At 54.1% G+C, this 18471-nt stretch overlaps 1 protein-coding gene across 1 annotated transcript in view; it reads left to right on the top strand.

Moving 5' to 3' along the window:
• Positions 1-564: 564 nt before the first annotated feature.
• Positions 565-18471, top strand: part of TTC36 (tetratricopeptide repeat domain 36) — a 54385-nt gene continuing 36478 nt past the window's right edge. The window contains exon 1 of the mRNA XM_075327887.1: positions 565-723. Within this exon, the coding sequence (XP_075184002.1) occupies positions 612-723 (112 nt within the window). The 5' untranslated portion in view covers positions 565-611. The remainder of the gene's footprint in view (positions 724-18471) is intronic.

Below are 18471 nucleotides of genomic sequence, written 5' to 3'. Positions count from 1 at the left end.
TGCCACCTCATCTCTCCCGTGTGTCCCACGACAGCAGCGGTGGTGTCCAACTTCACCACACACCGTGGGTGGCGTCACAAACTTAATACGGCCAAGGCCGTACAACTACATCCCCCTTTTCATTTAGCGTGTCCGCATGACCCCCGGGTCGGGAGGATCCCTCGAGCCACACAGCGGGTCCGGATCCGAGCAGCCCGGCTGCTACAGGCGTGGGGGCAGCACAGATGTCTGAATGAGGCTTCACAGAAATAATATAAGCCGGACCTTTACTAGCCGAGGACCCCACCTCTGTTACATTATGTGGACTTACTACATATTTACAGTGAAAAATCTCAATTTCATTTGCCAGCTGTGTGGTGCGTGTGTCACATTCGGTAATATCTGTGAAGAAGATTCCCTAATGGAGCACTAGAGCAAATCTGCCCTCTACAAAGCTCAATTACGGTATTTCTTTTACTACTAACAGATGTGAGCAGCATCTGGAGAAAAGCCACCTCCACCCCTCTCATTGATTGGGTGCTGCAGTTACTCCCTAAACTTCTGAGAAATAGCAGCACCATAGGTCACTTAGTCCTGTGATCGCAGCAGACTGGAATACCTGCCCCTGGACAATGTGCACCCCCAGTGACTCGGCCGTCCTGCATGCCATATTTAATCCTAATGCTCCCTTCGGTGATATTTGTGAGGATAAAGACAACGACATACCAGAAGACAAGAATCTAGGTGAGTTCTTTAATACACAACCCATGATGATGACATAAGGAAACAGATATCAGTGCTTGTATGTTGTAGTTCAAAGGTGAGTGCGGCATCAGAGCGACTACATAGTGACTTATTTTTCTAGGCACTGCTAAATATTTTTTGCAGTTAAGGCTAGATTCACATTTCCGTTGTTTTGCATCAGTCACATGGGTTGCTTGACGCTTGTGACTGATGCATTGTACAACGGGTGACAAGCATTGGAATACATTGTCATGAGAAAGCGGATTCCGTTGTAAAACGAGAGAGAGAACGATCAGCTGATCGTTCACAATAGCCGGCCGCCGGCTTTTGAGAGCAATCAGATGATCTTCTGGTGGCCGGCTATTGTGAACGATCAGCTGATCGCTCTCATTAGCCATCCGCTGGGTGATCAGCTGATCGCTCACAGATGGCGGCTGCCGGGCGATCAGCTGATCGTTCGGACGCCGAGAGAGAGCATGCGCAGCGAAATCAAAAGGATTCCGCTGCTCAAAAAATGTTACATGCTGCGTTCCTGCCAACCAAAGGTCAGTCGTTCCACGACTGATCAGACGGTCGGCGGATGCAATGCAAGGGCATCAGTCAAAATCCGCCGCCCATACAAGTCTATGGGAAACAACGGAATCCGCCAAACGGATTGCATTGTTTATCAGAGCGGCGGATTGTGACTGATCATAAACAACGGAAATATGAACCTAGCCTAAAAGAAAATCACTAACAATTAAAGATTTGATATTATAAAATGAACTTGCTTGATATTGCAATGAGAAAAGAACAACTTTATTAGAAAAGTGATGTCCCATTTGAAATATGTTCAGACATATTTGAGCCGCCCCCGCGTCCGCAGCCGGGCTGCTCGGATCCGGATCCGTGGTGGCTCGAGGGGTCTCCGGACCCAGGGGTTGTGCGGCCACTCAAATAAAGGAGGGGGCTATGTACAGGGGATGGTGTGGAAAGTTCGTGACGCCACCCGTGGTGCGTGGTAAGGGTGAAGTACCACCGCATAGGCTGGGAGTACCCGGTGGCGATGGTGTGGATACCCAGGTGTTTAACCCCTCCACGGGTAGGGGGGATGCCCCGGGACTTGGCGATGGTGTCAGGAAGGTGCCGTTGGGCCGGTAAGGGTTAATTGCATACTCACTCAGTCCAATAACACTGATGCTGTCAACCGTGTCTTGATGCCACTGCAGCAGGGAGGGAGCACGCCTGGATCCCGTGCCTGTTGGTGTTGCTTGTTAGACTGTGACCTTGACCTTGGCACCTCTTTCTGTAGTTGGTCCCTTTCAGCTTAAAACTAAATAGGTCCCGCTCACGCGTATGGCTAACGGAGTGAACTTGCTCTCAGGGTTCACGCTTGGAATTTTCTGGACTATGCAGTGGGAAAGTCCTATCCCCCTCGTTGCGCTAGTACCCTGATTTTGGAGTGGGTGGAGAACGGATCTTGAAGGCTCCGTCCCCGTCGGGTGAATTACCAGGACACCTGAAGCTACTTCCTGGTCTGGGGTCCATGTACCCCGTCGTGCCCTGGCCCCTGCCCAGTGATGGCACAAGGCCGCCGGCTGTCCTCGACAGTCTGTGACCCTTCTCACGATCCCCTGTGACTGGGGTCCAGCTCCTACCAGGCTCAGACCAACGTCTGCCACCTAGTAAATGAGGAGCCCAGCTCCTGACCTTTCCTCTTGAGAGTCACTCCTCAACTGACTTGTGACCTCTCCTCATGAGAGTCACTCCTCAACTGACTGTCTCCTAACGCTCCTGACCTCCCCTTAACCAACCCCCCAAGTGGCCATTCCTATTCCCTTCAGGCTGTCCACTGGTGTGTCTGGTAGGTGTGGTGCAGAGTGCGCCTAGGGTTTTGATTAGCTTGTTCTTAGCAACACCAAAGGTCAGGGACCCGTAACCAAGGAGGAGGTGGATATCATGCAGAAGGGCAGATTGCACAATACCCTGTGACAACCTGATAGGCCAGGGCGTCACAGTCCCCCTTGGTTAAACGTAGCTCGTCCCCGAGCTACAGGACAACAGAGGTTTATTATTTATTTATTTTTTCAAAACTGTGGAAAAGGTAGAAAAAGGGGTTAACATTTTTATTAACATTTTCATCCCACGCAGGGGAGGCACTTTTCTTAAACGTTACTAAACCTTTTATGAGTTCATCTCTCAACCATGGGACGCCAGCGGTTTCAATGGTACCGGAGACTCAACCTGCCTCTACCCACGGCAGTCCAGTCCCAATGTACCGTATCCCGTTAACCCGCCACCCAAACAACCTGAACCCCTGCAAACCTATGGTGGGTCCGTGACCAGGTTAAGGTCCCGGGCGTTGTTTTAGACGGCTCATGTGGGCACAGGAGGTGCAACTATATACAATACACAAGTTTGTGTTGGTCACGCCAGTCCTGTGACCGTGGTCCATGTTTACTTATATATGAAACGTAATGAAGTCCATGTACCGGGTGTACACACTTTAGCAATTTTCTAGCAAATCTGGTTATTTTCACTCTATTCATTCAAGCTGGTCAATTAAGCACTTATTTACTAACATTTCTATATGGAAAATTACAAACTGTGGAAAATAACAAACGAAAACACCGATATCTAACAGTTGTATGGCATCGTTAAACTACTGGCATTTAAATTTTTCAAACTACTAGTACCGCTCACTGGGAGGCTGTTAGTCGACCGCGGCAGCTGGCACAACTTGCTCATTCACCATAGCGAGCCATTTCACATCGAGGGCGTACCAGCCTCGCTCGCTCCAGTGCCGTGTATAAGTGACTACCTCCCCTGGCTCCAGATTTCGACCCGAGTGATCCCTCGGGAGATGCTGCTCGATATCTCTTCTAGCCACAAACACCTCATCAGGGTGACTTGCTTCCCAGAGGAAACCCCACCCCTTCTCAGGGTTGAAGCGCCGCACGAGGCCGCTTCGTTGCGGCCCTCAAACTCGAAAGGTGGCCTTCCTCAGATTTTCTTTCTCTCTCTGTCTACGGGCAACGATCTCCCGCTGCCGCTGGTCTGGAATTGTCATCGCTGGTGTCAGTTGTCGCTGGTTTCGGGTCGTGATCTCAGCTTGTAATCATTGGTTGTTGTCATTTCCAGTAGAGGGCGTCAGCGTCTGGCCTCAGCTCCCTAACTGGTTCTGCTTTGATATGGACTCTTGCGGCCCCAATAGCCTTCGGGATGCTGCGTGGCAGTGGAACCGGTGGATCTTCAGGCTCCACTTCCGCATCTGCAGATAGAAAGACGGACTGCTCCTCAGCCGGGGTTGCAGGGTCCGGGTGCTCTGCCTCTGAGGACGGGCCAGGTGATGCGGCCGGGTCTGGTCTGGCCGGGATCCGGATGACCGCTGTCATGACAGGGATGAGGGATAGCACTGTGGTTTCTGCAGCTGGAGCTTCCTTTGAAGAAACTGAAGGTTCCGCTGCCGGGATTGGTGTGGGCAGCTCGGCGTCCGCCGAGGACGGGGTAGGTGACGGTGCAGGGCTCACTGCGAGTGGGGGCGGTTCGGATCCCTCAACCGCTGTGGCCAGATTTGGGCAATCCAGGGACTGGGTAACCGCTTACCTCTCTTCACGTGTGATCTCAATCTCACAGGCTCGCACCGCCATCACCAGGCTCCTCATCTCTTCCCTCCAGTGGTTTAGGATGAACAAGAACTGCGTCCGCATTCTTCTGCACAGCTGCTCTGTCTCTTCCTCTATCCATGTCGCGGTCCCGGGAACAGCACGTTCCGGTGACCAGTCTCGCTCCGCCATCTTTCCTCTGCGTTGTCCAGGAATGTTATGGCATCCCTGCTTCACTTCCGCTGTTGCTACATTCCGACACGCCCCCTCGGTTTTCACTCAGCACTCTTTTGCGCTGTAGCCCTCTGGGAACTTCCGGTTCCGGCCTCACATGCAGGATGAAGGGCGGGGCTTCTGCTTTGCGCATTTTCACGGTGAAGATAGCGTTTTGGCATAAAAAGATGGTGGAAAATGTCGGAATTGGCAGGAAGAGGAATTTTTGACTCGCCGTTTTCGGCTTCAAGGCGCACGTCACCCAGGTAACTGGGTCCTGCTCGGATCCTGTTTGTGACGCCAGGAAATTCGAAGTGTGCCGACCCCGCGTCAGCGGCTGCTCGGATCCGGATCAACGGTGGCTTGAGGGGTCTCCGGACCTGGGGGTCGTGCGGCCACTCAAATAAAGGGGGGCTTGTGACAACACAGACTTTTTCAATGTGTGTCGTGGGTTTAAATATCTTACATTACCAGACGTATTGTTCTTCTGTGTGTTAACTCATGCTTGCTAAGCTATTGTTTCTGCCAGGTCCCTCTGAGCATTCATTGTAATGTAGTTGTGTATTGCTAATCTAATCTAAATTACCTCAGTGGCTATTGTCTAGTCTGGGGATTGCAGACTACATGTAAATATCCTCAGTCTTTCTGTCCACAATATTTAAATTAACATTATCCATGCAGCTTGAAACTCATCCAATAAGAGAAGCAACCTTGTACAACCATTCCGATAAGGGCATAGTATATCCTAAAGGAAGGCTATGGCTATAAAAAGGGACTTCTTGGAGTCAACAGTTGATGGATGTTGCATGATCCAGTCTAAGCTCTTAGGAGCTGGCTAGGGGATCAGAACCAGGATGCCTTGTGGACTCGGTCTAGGGACTTTGGCTCCGACTAGAGGATCACTTGGCTACATGGCTTCAATCTAGGGACTCTGATTCCGATTGGAGACCATAACCGCAGTCTTGGGATTTCAACTCCGGCTGCCAGGATTATATCATAACATCATACCAGAGACTACTTAAGGAAGAAACCCAGGTTGGGACAATTTGGTCACCTGGCTACAGACTTTGCAGACGTCAGCCAGCTTCCTAAATCTAGAATAGAATAAACCTGGCTCAACCGTGTTTAGGAGGTGCTCTGAAGTAAAACAGTAACAGAATATAGTAAGATAACTTCGGCAGTCAGAGGTAATGGAAATTCATAGACAAAAAGATTCGTGTACTTATTTTATTGTGAGAAAATAATTTTTTTGAAAATAACTTTCCTATATGTTACCAACGTTTTGGCCTATACAAAATGGCCTTAATCACGGTGATAGGAATCTATCAGAAAAACAACTTAATATTCAGTGGTTTTTTTTCAAAACGAGAGTTGCTGGAAATATGTATCACAATTTCTTGAAACATGCATGTATGTAGATATTCAGGTGTGTCCACCAGATTAAATGTCACTGGAGTGTGAGCTATTTTGCGCCCACAATCATCAAAAGTGTCCTTGATGACAATAGTAAATTCTAGAGATATGTTTCTCTTTCCCAAAGGGATGAATAATATCCTTCTACTGTAATCATGTACGGGTTTATATATATTAAATGACAGTACTATGACAGAGCGCATATGAAAATATGGGATCTGATATGGTAGTGCATTAATATAATATAGTGGGAAATAGTCTACTCCACTGGCATAAATGAATAATGCAGTAAAATGGGAAATGTTATAGGGCCTATATAGTGCTTGACATGTGAGCAATAGAGCCTGAAAAAAGTGCTGCTGTATCACTTGTTTGGATGAAGTCCCACTGTTCAGTTGAATTATACCAGGTCCAGCTATAAAAGGATTATAGTGCCGGGAATAGTGGCTGCAGTGACTCGTCTGGTGTCTGGGGGAACCGCCTATGCCTTGTGGACTCGGTCTAGGGACTTTGGCTCCGACTAGAGTATCACTTGGCTACATGGCTTCAATCTATGGACTCCGATTCCAATTGGAGACCATAACCGCAATCTAGGGATTTCGACTCCGGCTGCCAGGATTATATCATATCATCATACCAGAGACTACTTAAGGAAGAAACACAGGTTAGGACAATTTGGTCACCTGGCTACAGACTTTGCAGACCTCAGCTAGCTTCCTAAATCTGGCGTTATTCCATTCTCGTTGGGTGCCCGCCGAAAGCGGGGTGCTGCTGGATTGGATTAAGTAGCCCTGGAAGCTCTGAGGCAAGGACATTCTAAATCCCTGGTGAGCCAGCGGAAGGGTGAGACTCTGTTGCCTGTTACATTTGTGTGTTTTGCTGGTTATGTGCTATATGCCGTTAATTGTTTGGGGATCCAATAAAGTCTTACTATTGTGATTCCCTCACCCCGTGTTGTCTGAGTAGTGTTCCGCCCACGGTTAAGGAGGTCGGGTGTTCAGTTGGGATGAGCCCTAGGCCATGCTGTCTTTCTAAAGGCGGCCGGGCCAGCGGACGAGAGCACCCACTGACCCCCGTGTCTCCACAATTTATGTACAGGGGATGGTGTGGAAAGTTCGTGACGCCACCCGTGGTGTGTGGTAAGGGTAAAGTACCACCGCTGCGGCTGGGAGTACCCGGTGGCGATGGTGTGGGCTGCCAGGTGTTTAACCCTCCACGGGTAGGGGGGATGCCCCGGGACTCGGTGATGGTGTTGGGAAGATGCCGTCGGGCCGGTAAGGGTTAATTGCGTACTCACTCAGTCCAATAACGCTGACAACCGTGGAAAACCAAAGTTCTTGATGCCACTGCAGCAGGGAGGGAGCACGCCCGTGCCCGTTGGTGTTGCTTGTTAGCCTGTGACCTTGACCTTGGCACCTCTTTCTGTAGTTGGTCCCTTTCAGCTTAAAACTAAATGGGTCCCGTTCACCCGTATGGCTAACGGAGTTAGTTTGCTCTCAGGGTTCACGCTTGGGATTTTCTGGACTATGCAGTGGGAAAGTCCTATCCCCCTTGTTGCGCTAGTACCCCGATTTTGGAGCGGGTGGAGAATGGATCTTGAAGGCTCCGTCCTCATCGGGTGAATTACCAGGACGCCTGAAGCTACTTCCTGGCCTGGGGTCTGTAACGCCCTGCGGCCTCAGCTGCGGCAGCCGAGCCGCTCAGATCCGTGCTCGCGTTCTACAGGTGGTGGCTCGAGCCTCTCACAGACCCGGGGGTCACGTCGCTCTGCAAGGGAGGTTGGCGCTCCGTGCGGGGGATGCGGGTATTTGGTTTTGGGATGATTGTTCGTGACGCCACCCACGGGTTGTGGTGATGGTGGACACCACCGTTGCGGTGAAGGTACGGGGACTCCCGGGAGCGGTGTAGTGGCGCAGCTAGGTGTTGACCCCTCCGTGGGTAGGGGATGTTGGTCCTGGGGCACGGTTGGCGAGGACCGGGGTGCAGGTGCAGGGCGCAGTGTTGTGGTGCAGCGCGGTGCGGTGCCTGAGGGCACAGGTGTACTCACGATTATATCACACAGAGTCACTGGTAAAAGAAACGGGGTGATGAACGGGGCCCGCAGCCGGCTGCAGCTTCCCAGTCTGGTTGGCAATGTCCGCCTTTCTCCTGCACCTGTGTATGTATCTTGACCACTGTGCCTGGCCACTGGTAGTCCGCTCCCCGGCGTATATGTGTCGTAGGAGCCCGTTTGCCCGCAGACGCTGGGCCTTTGGATCTCTGGCCTTTGGCGGTGGCTCCTATCCAGACGGGTTGGGCTGTTGCCTTCAATCGGGACTTTGGTGGGAATGAACCCCTGAGGTCCAGACCGCAATCAGTTGATTTGACTATGGTGGTGGCTTATAGCCTAGTTCAGGGTCTGAGTACCCTGCCTGGTGCTCCGGTATCCAGTTGGCTCCCCGGTTCGGTTCCATCGGGCCACTACCCTGTCCCGGTCCCTTACGGTTCCACCGGTCGTATTCCCGGTCTCCTGCAGGCGGCCACTACGTCTGCCTGCCTGACTGATCAGGGGTCCTAGGCTCCAACCCAGGCCCCGCGCAGAACTGTACTCCTCTCTCTCTCTCTCTCTTTCCCTTTTTTCTCTTTCTGCTTCGGTCTGTGTTTTTCCTGCCTCAGGCTAGCAGAATCCTGGGAGGGCGTGTCTATCCGCCTGACTCCGCCCACCTGGTGTGCCTGTCTGACTCTGAGGGAAGCAATCAGGTCTTTGGTTGACTGATGGTACCTTACTAGGGTGTATGTGGAGAGTGTAGTGACCTGTGACCCCTGGGTGTCCAGGGCATCACATTCCCCCTTGGTTTAATGCAGACCGTCCGCGGGCTGCCCGTCCATCACCGGTTTTTATTTTTCTGTAAAATAAACAAACAAGTGAAAAACATTCAAAAAGCATTTTATTCATTTCTTCCCTCGCGGGAGGCACATTACTTAAACTGTTGCAAACGGGAACATTTTTATTAAACATACGCGGAACGGGTCTATGTCCTTCCGCTTTCCCACCCAAGCAACCCAGATCTTGATGCTGCCCCTAAGAAATGGGCAGCACCCCTGTTCCCCAGTCCGGAAACAGGAACCTGGCCAGGCTACCCAAGCGGGAACGGGTACGGTGCTACGCACCTGGCAGTCATTCAGAGGCCCCACGTCCTGGGGACCCCTGACCCGGAGGATGGTCACCGGTTCTGATGGTGACCGAACCCCAGCCTGCTCTGCTGCGGGTCCCTCCTCCAACCAGCCTCTCCGGAGACTGGCAGTTGCGGGAAGGGCAGTTGGGAAATATTTACAAGCCCAATAGTTATTGGGTGGCTTGCTAGTTCTCAGCCTTGTCTTTGGGAAAAAAGGGGACAACATCAGTCCCAACAGGGACGGGCACTTCAGTAGCCAACGGGCCACCACAAAACACTGTTGGTCCCAACGGGGACTGTCCTTTTTGAATCAGGTGAAAGCCTCAGGTGATTAGTGCTCATTCATTCAGATATTTACACAATCAATACATCGCACCCCTAAATAGCAGTTTCCCTGTACCTAAGCGGGGGCCTACTTAGGTTAGGTCGTGTGGAGCTTCTGGGGCCAGTGTCATCAGTGGGAGGTAGTGGGACAGAGGGGATAACTGGCCCCTCTTCCCTGGTGTCAGGTATGGCAGGTAGAGACCTACGGGGGCGTAGTATAGGTGCATCCCTGGGCATTGGTTCGGCTGGTGGATGTCTCCGTCTCTCTTTCTTCCATGGGTTGTGGGAACGTTATCACGGGAACAATCACCACGCCATTCTGCATAGGCCAGTCCGCTGGCAAGTCGCCCATTACGGTATGAATCACCTCTTTCTTCTTTTTCCTGCTTGGCACGTAAGCCGGAGTCCCATCTAACAGCCTTAGGGGATCTGGGCATCTCTTCAGGTGGTCCCTGGAAATGGTAGCCGTGGTCTTCTGGTCGCGACTGATCAGATAAGTCTTTTCATTCTCCCATCCAGTGGGTTATACTACATATGGTGTCCTCTCCCACTGGTCGTCGAGCTTATGTGTCCTTCTCTTGCGCTTTAGCACCACATCCCCGGGTACAAAGGGTGCAGCCGGAGCCCGCCTGTTGAAGCGCTGTTCTTATTTTTCCCGGCTCTGGTGCAGATTCCTTTCCACATATTCCTGGATCTGTCGATACTGCATCTGTCGCTTGGCATCGCAGCAGTTAGTGGAGGAGAGGGCTTCGGGTGCTTCTATGTCCATCTCCAGGTCTACGGGCAGCCGTCCCGGTTGGGCTCTCATTAGATATGCCAGCGTGCACTTGGTGGAACTACAGGGGATGTTATTGTACATATCCACCAGGTCAGGCAACTTCTCAGGCCACAGGTTCCTTTCCTCCAGCGGTAGCATCTTGAGGAGTTTCAGGACCAGGTGATTCATTTTCTCACACATCCCATTAGTCTGGGCATGGTATGGCATAGTCCGGATCTTCTTACACCTATACAAGTGACAGAACTCCTGGAACACCTCCGCTTCAAAGGCCGAGCCCTGGTCTGTGAGCACCCTTTCCGAGTAGCCGTGCGGTCGGCAGAAGTAGGCCTGGAAGGCTCTGGCTGTGGTACGGCCCGTCAAATCTTTAACTGGGACAACCACCATGAACCTGGAGTAATGGTCTACGATGGTCAGGGCATATGTGTACCCGCTTCGGCTGGGCATGAGCTTGACGTGGTACAGGGCGACCAACTCTAATGGCTGGTAGGTGACGATCGGCTGAAGGGGGGGCCTTCTGGCTGGCCTCATCCCGCCTTCTCAGTGTGCAGGGGCCACATTCTCGACACCAGGCCTCCACAGACTCCCGCATCCCACTCCAGTAGAACTGCTCTCTCAACAACATCTCCAGCTTCTTCCAACCGAAGTGCCCTGCCCCATCGTGGTAGGCCTTCAGGACCCTGGGCACACTGGCTTGGGGGACCCCCACCTGGCGAACCTTCTCATGGGTCTATGGATTGATCATTTCCCGACACAGCTTCCATTTATACAGGTGCAGCCGGTTTCTCTCCTTCTACAACCGTTGGGCTTCTGAGGGGGCCGCGGGATCCATCCTGGAGGAGCCCTGCGTGATCATGGCTTTAACCAGCTGGACCGCAGGTTCCTGATCCTGGGCTTTCTGCTACCCCTGGCCGGGCAGTGGGTCAAGGTTCACTTGGTTAACGCAGGGCTTCTCATCTCGGGGCCGATGGAATGCGGGTAGCTCAATTTCTTCAAGGTCGTCGTTCTCCACCCCGTCATCAGGTAGGTGCGGCATTCGGGACAGCGCATCTCCATTGGTGTTCTTGCGGCCGGCCCTGTACTTGATAGTGAAATCGTAGTTGGACAGTCGAGCCATCCACCACTGCTCCAGGGAACCCAGCTTGGCCGTGTCTAGGTGTGTCAACGGATTGTTGTCCGTGTAGGCAGTAAACTTTGCCGCTGCAAGGTAATGCTTGAACCTTTCAGTTATTGCCTACACAAGGGCTAAGAACTCAAGCTTGAAGGAACTGTAATTTTTGGGGTTCCTTTCCGTCGGCCAAAGTTTTCTGCTAGCGAAGGCGATCACCTTTTCCTTCCCATCTTGCACCTGGGACAGGACCGCGCTCAGGCCCACATTACTGGCGTCGGTATAGAGGACGAACGGGAGACTGTAGTCCGGGTAGGCCAGGATTTCTTCGCCCGTCATGGCTGACTTCAACTGGTGGAAGGACTCCTCATGGTTCTCACTCCAGACAAACGGGGGCCCGGGGGCTCTCCCATTCTTGGTCTGTCCCACGAGGAGGTCTTGCATGGATGCGGCCATCTTCGTGTACCCCTTGATGAAACGGCGGTAGTAGCCCACCAGGCCCAGGAACTGCCTGACTTCTCTCACCGTAGTTGGTCGCGGCCAGCTCTGTATGTCAGCAAACTTCTCCGGATCCGGGGCTATGCCTTCGGCGCTCACCACATGTCCGAGGTATTGCACTTTGGGTTTCAGCAGATGGCACTTTGACGGCTTCAACTTCATCCTGTACTTGGAGAGGGCTGCGAACACTTCTGCCAGGTGCTCCAGGTGGGCCTCGTATGTCTTGGAATACACGATCACATCGTCCAGATACAATAGGACAGTCTCGAAGTTGAGATGCCCCAAGCAGCATTCCATGAGCTGTTGGAAGGTCCCCGGGGCATTGCACAGCCCGAACGGCATACTGTTGAACTCGCAGAGTCCCATGGGGGTAGCGAATGCAGTCTTCTCGCGGTCCTCTGGTGCGACCGCCACCTGCCAGTATCCACTGGTAAGGTCAAGGGTAGAGAAATAATTAGCAGTTTTTAGTGCAGCCAGCGACTCTTCAATGCGGGGGAGAGGGTAGGCATCTTTATGCATTATCTAATTGATCTTCCGGTAATCCACACACATCCTCATGGTACCGTCTTTCTTCTTTACCAGCACCAACGGAGCTGCCCATGGACTACAACTATCCCGGATGACCCCTGTCTCCTTCATGTTCCTCAACATGTCTTTGGCGCATTGATAGTGTGTGGTGGTATTGGCCTATACCTCTCCTTGATAGGTGCATGTTTGCCTGTGGGGATATGATGTTGGACCCCTTTAATCCTCCCAAAATCTAGCGGGTGCTTGCTGAAAACCTGCCCATACTCCTGTACTACCTTGCATACACGTCTTTGTGATGTGCCGGGGTAGATTTGGTGCCGACATGTAGCTCTCGGCACCACTCCTGTAATGGCGGAGATGGAGTGTCACTACTCATGTCGGGTGTAAGGGTAGTGGGGGCGGTCTCATGGATAGTGTGGGGGTCGATGGTGAACAGCTTAGCTATGGTGGCATAGCAGGGAAGCCTAACCTCTTTCTCCCCGCAGTTCAGCACTCTCACAGGCGCCCTCCCCTTTTTGACGTCAATCACCCCCCTGGCTACCATTACCGTGGGCCAGTGCTCCGAAGGCGAGGGTTCTACCAATGCCGGGTAATCCCGTCCCTGGGGGCCTACTGCTGCCCTATACCAAATCATCATCTCGCTCCTTGCTGGGATCACCAAAGGGGCGGCATCCATCACCCGCACTCCACCAATTTCTCCACCTGTCAGGTTCACCAGCTGCCGGTGCAGGAGGGCCCAAATCTCACGCTGCAGGGCCCTCTGCCGCCCTCCTCCTGCAGTGGCAGACAGTTGTTGCAGCAAGTTCAACATCTCTCCCATACAGTGCTCAATCACATTGGTTCCCAGGACCACTTTCGGGTTACGGTCACTGGACTCATTCAGCGCCACAATCATCACTTGGCGTTTCAGTTGGGTCCCTCCCACGGTCAGGGTCACTTCCCTGAGTCCCACTTGGGTCATAGGGAGTCCATTGGCCGCAATAACAGTCATGCTATCATCGGGAGGGGCAAGTTCACTATCGGCCCATTATCGCTGGTACAATGAATAAGACATAGTGGTTACCTGCGATCCGGTGTCCAGCAGGGCCATGGTCGGGACGCCGTCCACCGCCAGGGAGATGATGGGGTGGCCTCCTACAAACTGGTCCCTCCAATCACCCGGGCCATGGGGGTCTACTCCTGAGGATTGGCCCTTGGCCTCAGGGGTTGCTCGTTTAACGGACATCGCCTAGAGTAATGGCCAGGCTTGTTGCACCTGTAGCACACAGGTGGTCCATACCGCAGGTCAGTGTTCTTCCTCGGCTGCATCCAAGGGACGTCCTCTGGGCTGTCAGCGAGCTGGATCTTCTCCTGGGGCTTGACTCTCGTCGGGAGCTGGAGTACGGCGAGGATCCGGGTAAGATCTTCATTCATGCGTTGGACCTGCGAGGCCAGCGCTTCTATTGTCCCGACAGGTGTAGCAGGGGCCGGTAGAGCTAAGGGAGGGGGTGCCACTAAGATGGGAGCGGTTTCAACCGGCCAAGGGGCCGCGTCAGGAGCGCCACCAGTTGGTGTTTGCAGGGCCTTGATGGCCCGCTCCTTTAGTACTGTAAAGTCTAAATCGGCGTGCTCCAGAGTCCATAACCGCAGCTGTTTGCGATCCTCAGCAGACCCCAGTCCCTGTAGGAACTGCTCCACTAACATCTTGTTGTTGTCGGCGTTGATGATGGTGTCCACCCGCCTCAGGGTCCGGAGGGCCGTCTGCAAGTGCAGGGCATAGTCTCTGATACTGTCCGCGGGCCGCTGCCCACATTGGTAAAACTGCATCCGCAACTCAGCCTCGGTTCGGGTCTCAAAGGCGGTCTGGAGTTTTTCAAAGATAGTGGCTACCGAGGCCCGGTCCGCGTCGGTCCAGGTCTCCGTCTCCTGCTCGGCTGCGCCGGTCAGCTGCCTGAGTACCACCGTCGCCCGCTGTCTGCCAGTCATGGCATACAAGTCAAGAATTGGGTTTATCTTTTTCCGGAACACCTGTAAGGCGTCAGGCTTCCCATCGTACTGGGGTAGCCAAGTAGCACCGGGCATGTATGGCAGGGAGATCGGCATTACCTGGGCGACCGCTGGACCTGCAGCCTCCCCCGCTCCTGCGACCGGAAAGAGGGCTACCACGTTCCCATCTTTGGGCGCCGCCACTCCTGCAGCTGACGCCCCCCCCCGCCATCTCCGGTAGGCACGGACATCTTCTTCCCGCCCCCCCCCTTGGTTTTTCTACAGCACTTTTCTCTTTTGGGGGCGGGGTTTCACTTTCGCGCCTTCACTGCTCGGGGAAGACGACTTGAGCGAAAAACTTTCGCGCCCAAGATGGCGGATCTTCAGATTTTTCAGCGGGACGCCGCTGACGGGAACCACAAGGCACACTTCTACCAGTAAGTAGACTGGTTCTACCCTGTTCGTGACGCCAGAGGAGTCCACGTGTAACGCCCTGCGGCCTCGGCTGCGGCCGGCGAGCCGCTCGGATCCGTGCTCGCGTTCTACGGGTGGTGGTTTGAGCCTCTCACGGACCCGGGGGTCACATCGCTCTGCAAGGGAGGTTGGCGCTACGCGCGGGGGATGCGGGTATTTGGTTTTGGGATGATTGTTTGTGACGCCACCCACGGGTTGTGGTGATGGTGGACACCACCGCTGTGGTGAAGATACGGGGACTCCCGGGAGCGGTGTAGTGGTGCAGCTAGGTGTTGACCCCTCCGTGGGTAGGGGATGTTGGTCCCGGGGCCCGGTTGGCGAGGGCCGGGGTGCAGGGCGCAGTGTTGCGGTGCAGCACGGTGCGGTGCCTGAGGGCACAGGTGTACTTACGATTAAACCACACAGAGTCACTGGTAAACCAAACTGGGTGATGAACGGGGCCCGCAGCCGGCTGCAGCTTCCCAGTCTGGTTGGCAATGTCCGCCTTTCTCCTGCACCTGTGTATGTATCTTGACCACTGTGCCTGGGCACTGGTAGTCCGCTCCCCGGCGTATATGTGTCGTAGGAGCCCGTTTTCCCGCAGACGCTGGCCCTTTGGATCTCTGGCCTTTGGCGGTGGCTCCTATCCGGACGGGTTGGGCTGTTGCCTTCAATCGGGACTTTGGTGGGAATGAACCCCTGAGGTCCAGATCGCAATCAGTTGATTTGACTATGGTGGTGGCTTATAGCCTAGTTCGGGGTCTGAGTACCCTGCCTGGTGCTCCGGTATCCAGTTGGCTCCCCGGTTCGGATCCGGCGGGCCACTACCCTGTCCCAGTCCCTTACGGTTCCACCGGTCGTATTCCCGGTCTCCTGCAAGCAGCCACTACCGTCTGCCTGCCTGACTGATCAGGGGTCCTAGGCTCCAACCCAGGCCCCGCGCAGAACTGTACTCCTCTCTCTCTTTCCCTTTCTTCTCTTTCTGCTTCTGTCTGTGTTTTTCCTGCCTCAGGCCAGCAGACTCCTCGGAGGGCGTGTCTATCCGCCTGAGCCCGCCCACCTGGTGTGCCTGTCTGACTCTGAGGGAGGCAATCAGGTCTTTGGTTGACTGTTGGTACCTTACTAGGGTGGGGGTGTATGTGGTGAGTGTAGTAACCTGTGACCTCTGGGTGTCCAGGGCGTCACAAGTCCACGTATCCCGTCATGCCCTGGCCCCTGCCCAGTGATGGCACAAGGCCGCCGGCTGTCCTCCTCGACAGTCCGTGCCCCTTGTCACGATCCCCTGCGACTGGGGTCCAGCTCCTACCAGGCCCAGAGCAACGTCTGCCACCTAGTAAACGAGGAGCCTAGCTCCTGACCTCTCCACTTGAGAGTCACTGCTCAGCTCACTTGTGACCTCTCCTCTTGAGAGTCACTCCTCAACTGACTTGTGACCTCTCCTCTTGAGAGTCACTCCTCAACTGACTGTCTCCTAACGCTCCTGACCTCCCCTTAACCAACCCCCCAAGTGGCCATCCCTATTCCCTTCAGGCTGTCCACTGGTGTGTCTGGTGGGTGTGGTGCAGAGTGTTCCTAGGGTTTTGATTAGCTTCTTCTTAGCAACACCAAAAGTCAGGGACCCGTAACCAAGGAGTAGGTGGATATCATGCAGAAGGGCAGATTGCACAATACCCTGTGACGACCTGATAGGCCAGGGCGTCACATATTCCCAAGCTGAGCTTCACGTCCCATCTCCGAGGTCAGTGCTGCCACATCACTGCTGTTCCTGCCTTTGTTGATTGGCTACAGCAGTGTTGACGCTGCAACCAATCACTCAGTCCAGTGGCTCGTTTTGTCTACATCATCTGAGACCCTGAGTTGATAGCCTCAGGTGACAGCTCTGGAGTTCAGCCCGGTCTGTCCACAGCTGTCATGAACTGAACTGCAATTGTGACGCCCTGGCAAAACCAGGTTGTCACAGAGACTGCACAAATCTTCCAGGTGCAAGACTCCATCCTCCGTGGCATACTAACACAAACCCACACCCAGGTACACAACATCAGCCAGCAAACCCTAGTCACCCCCCATGACAATAGGGTCACACCAGTGGGCGGGTCCAAGTGGATGGTGACGCCCACCTAGGGGTCCTGAGGTGTTCTGGGAGGGAACACGACAGTCAAGCTTAGGAAGAGGAAGTGAGAGGAGTGTGAAGTGACAGGGTAGTCAGGGGTTGGGGCCTCTGGACTACCGGACCACTGACTAGGTGGCAGTCGGCAGACAGGGCCACAGGCGACGGAGATCTGGTAGGCGGGAGACTTTAAGCAGAGCGGGGCAGGGTTGTAGCCCGCCGGTGCCGACAGCGGGAATCCGGTCCGGAGGCCGAGCACAGTCGGGGTGCCTGGACCCTAGGGCGAGGACTGCTTCAAGCACCTTGTCAATTAGCCAGCAGGGGACAAGATTCCACGTCTTGTCCCACCAGCAAGCCCAGAGAGCGAGACAGAAGCCCAACGAGGGGGATCGGGCTCCGCAATTGCCTGCTAATATCCCACGGGTCACTTCTCGCGGGCCACAGCTTACAACACACAGAATCACCGGTGAGTGGACTTCCCCGTTTCAAGCGGAGTAGTCAAACTAAGACCAATACTAAGTGCAGGAGGAAGGGACCCCTGTTTGCTGTACCAGGGTGTGGGACCCGAATACACCCGCCGGAGGTCACTGGTCACTGGCAATTTGGTTTAGCACTTGGACTTTGTGTGAATTCTTCTAGAACTGTGAGTACACCAACACCACCCGGTCCAGCCCTGCAGAATACGCTCCGCGGCATTCTTCCCCGTACACCTGTGCCCTGGGACAACACCTCCCCTACCCGTGGAGGGGATACCATCCTGCTGCCCCACTCCATCAGTCCCGGGCGCCACATACCAAGGCAGCGTCGGTGTCACCAACCATCACCGCAACCCACTGGTGGCGTCACTGACAGTCTCTTCCCTTGTAAATACCCCTTTTTATTGTTGTGGGCGGCGGACTGCTGCGCGAGCCTCTGATCCGGCTGCCACTCGAGCCACAGCCATGATCCCGGATCCGAGCGCCTCGGGTAGCCTTCCCTGTCGTGGTCAGTCACCCCTGCCCGTAACAAATCTTTCCGTCACGAACAGGATTCGAACTCCATCCGATGATTTGGGGGAAGTGCGCCTTTTTATGAACTGTTGAACCGTGAAACGCAGAAATTTTTGGACCGCCGCCATCTTGTCGGCCATTCTTGGCGCCAAACACAACAACCTCACCATCTTCTTCCTTGAAAAGAGCGTGAATCTGAGGCCCCGCCCCCTAAGAACGCGGGCGGAACCCGGTGATCCCCAGAGCAGAAAGACGTCTGCTGGAAAATCAAGGGAGAGGGCAAGAAAAGTGGCATGTAACCAGAGAAGATAAAGTGCAGGGACACCAGGACTCTGCAGAAACCCGTTCCTGAACACCAACGCAGCAAGATGTCACAGCAGCCTGGCAGAAAGCGCTTGGAGAGCCCCGTTCCCGGAACTGCAGATTGGATTAAGGAACAGACAGAGAGGATGTCCCGGGGGATCCAGGCCCAAGCCCAATTCATATTGGTGAGGTGGACGACGGAGATGAAGGGCCTGGCTGCAGCTGTTCGGGCGCGCGAGATGGAGATGGCCTCGGAGGAATGGGTAAGCAGTGACCCATGCTCCTATCTTCCCCGGGAACCGGCCTGCTCGGCTGACGGGTCCAGTCTGCTCC

Source organism: Anomaloglossus baeobatrachus, chromosome 11 (assembly GCF_048569485.1).
Source record: "Anomaloglossus baeobatrachus isolate aAnoBae1 chromosome 11, aAnoBae1.hap1, whole genome shotgun sequence".
Lineage (NCBI taxonomy): Eukaryota > Metazoa > Chordata > Amphibia > Anura > Aromobatidae > Anomaloglossus > Anomaloglossus baeobatrachus.
The sequence above is the reverse complement of the archived record's forward strand: the minus strand, read 5'-3'. Positions and strand labels throughout refer to the sequence as shown.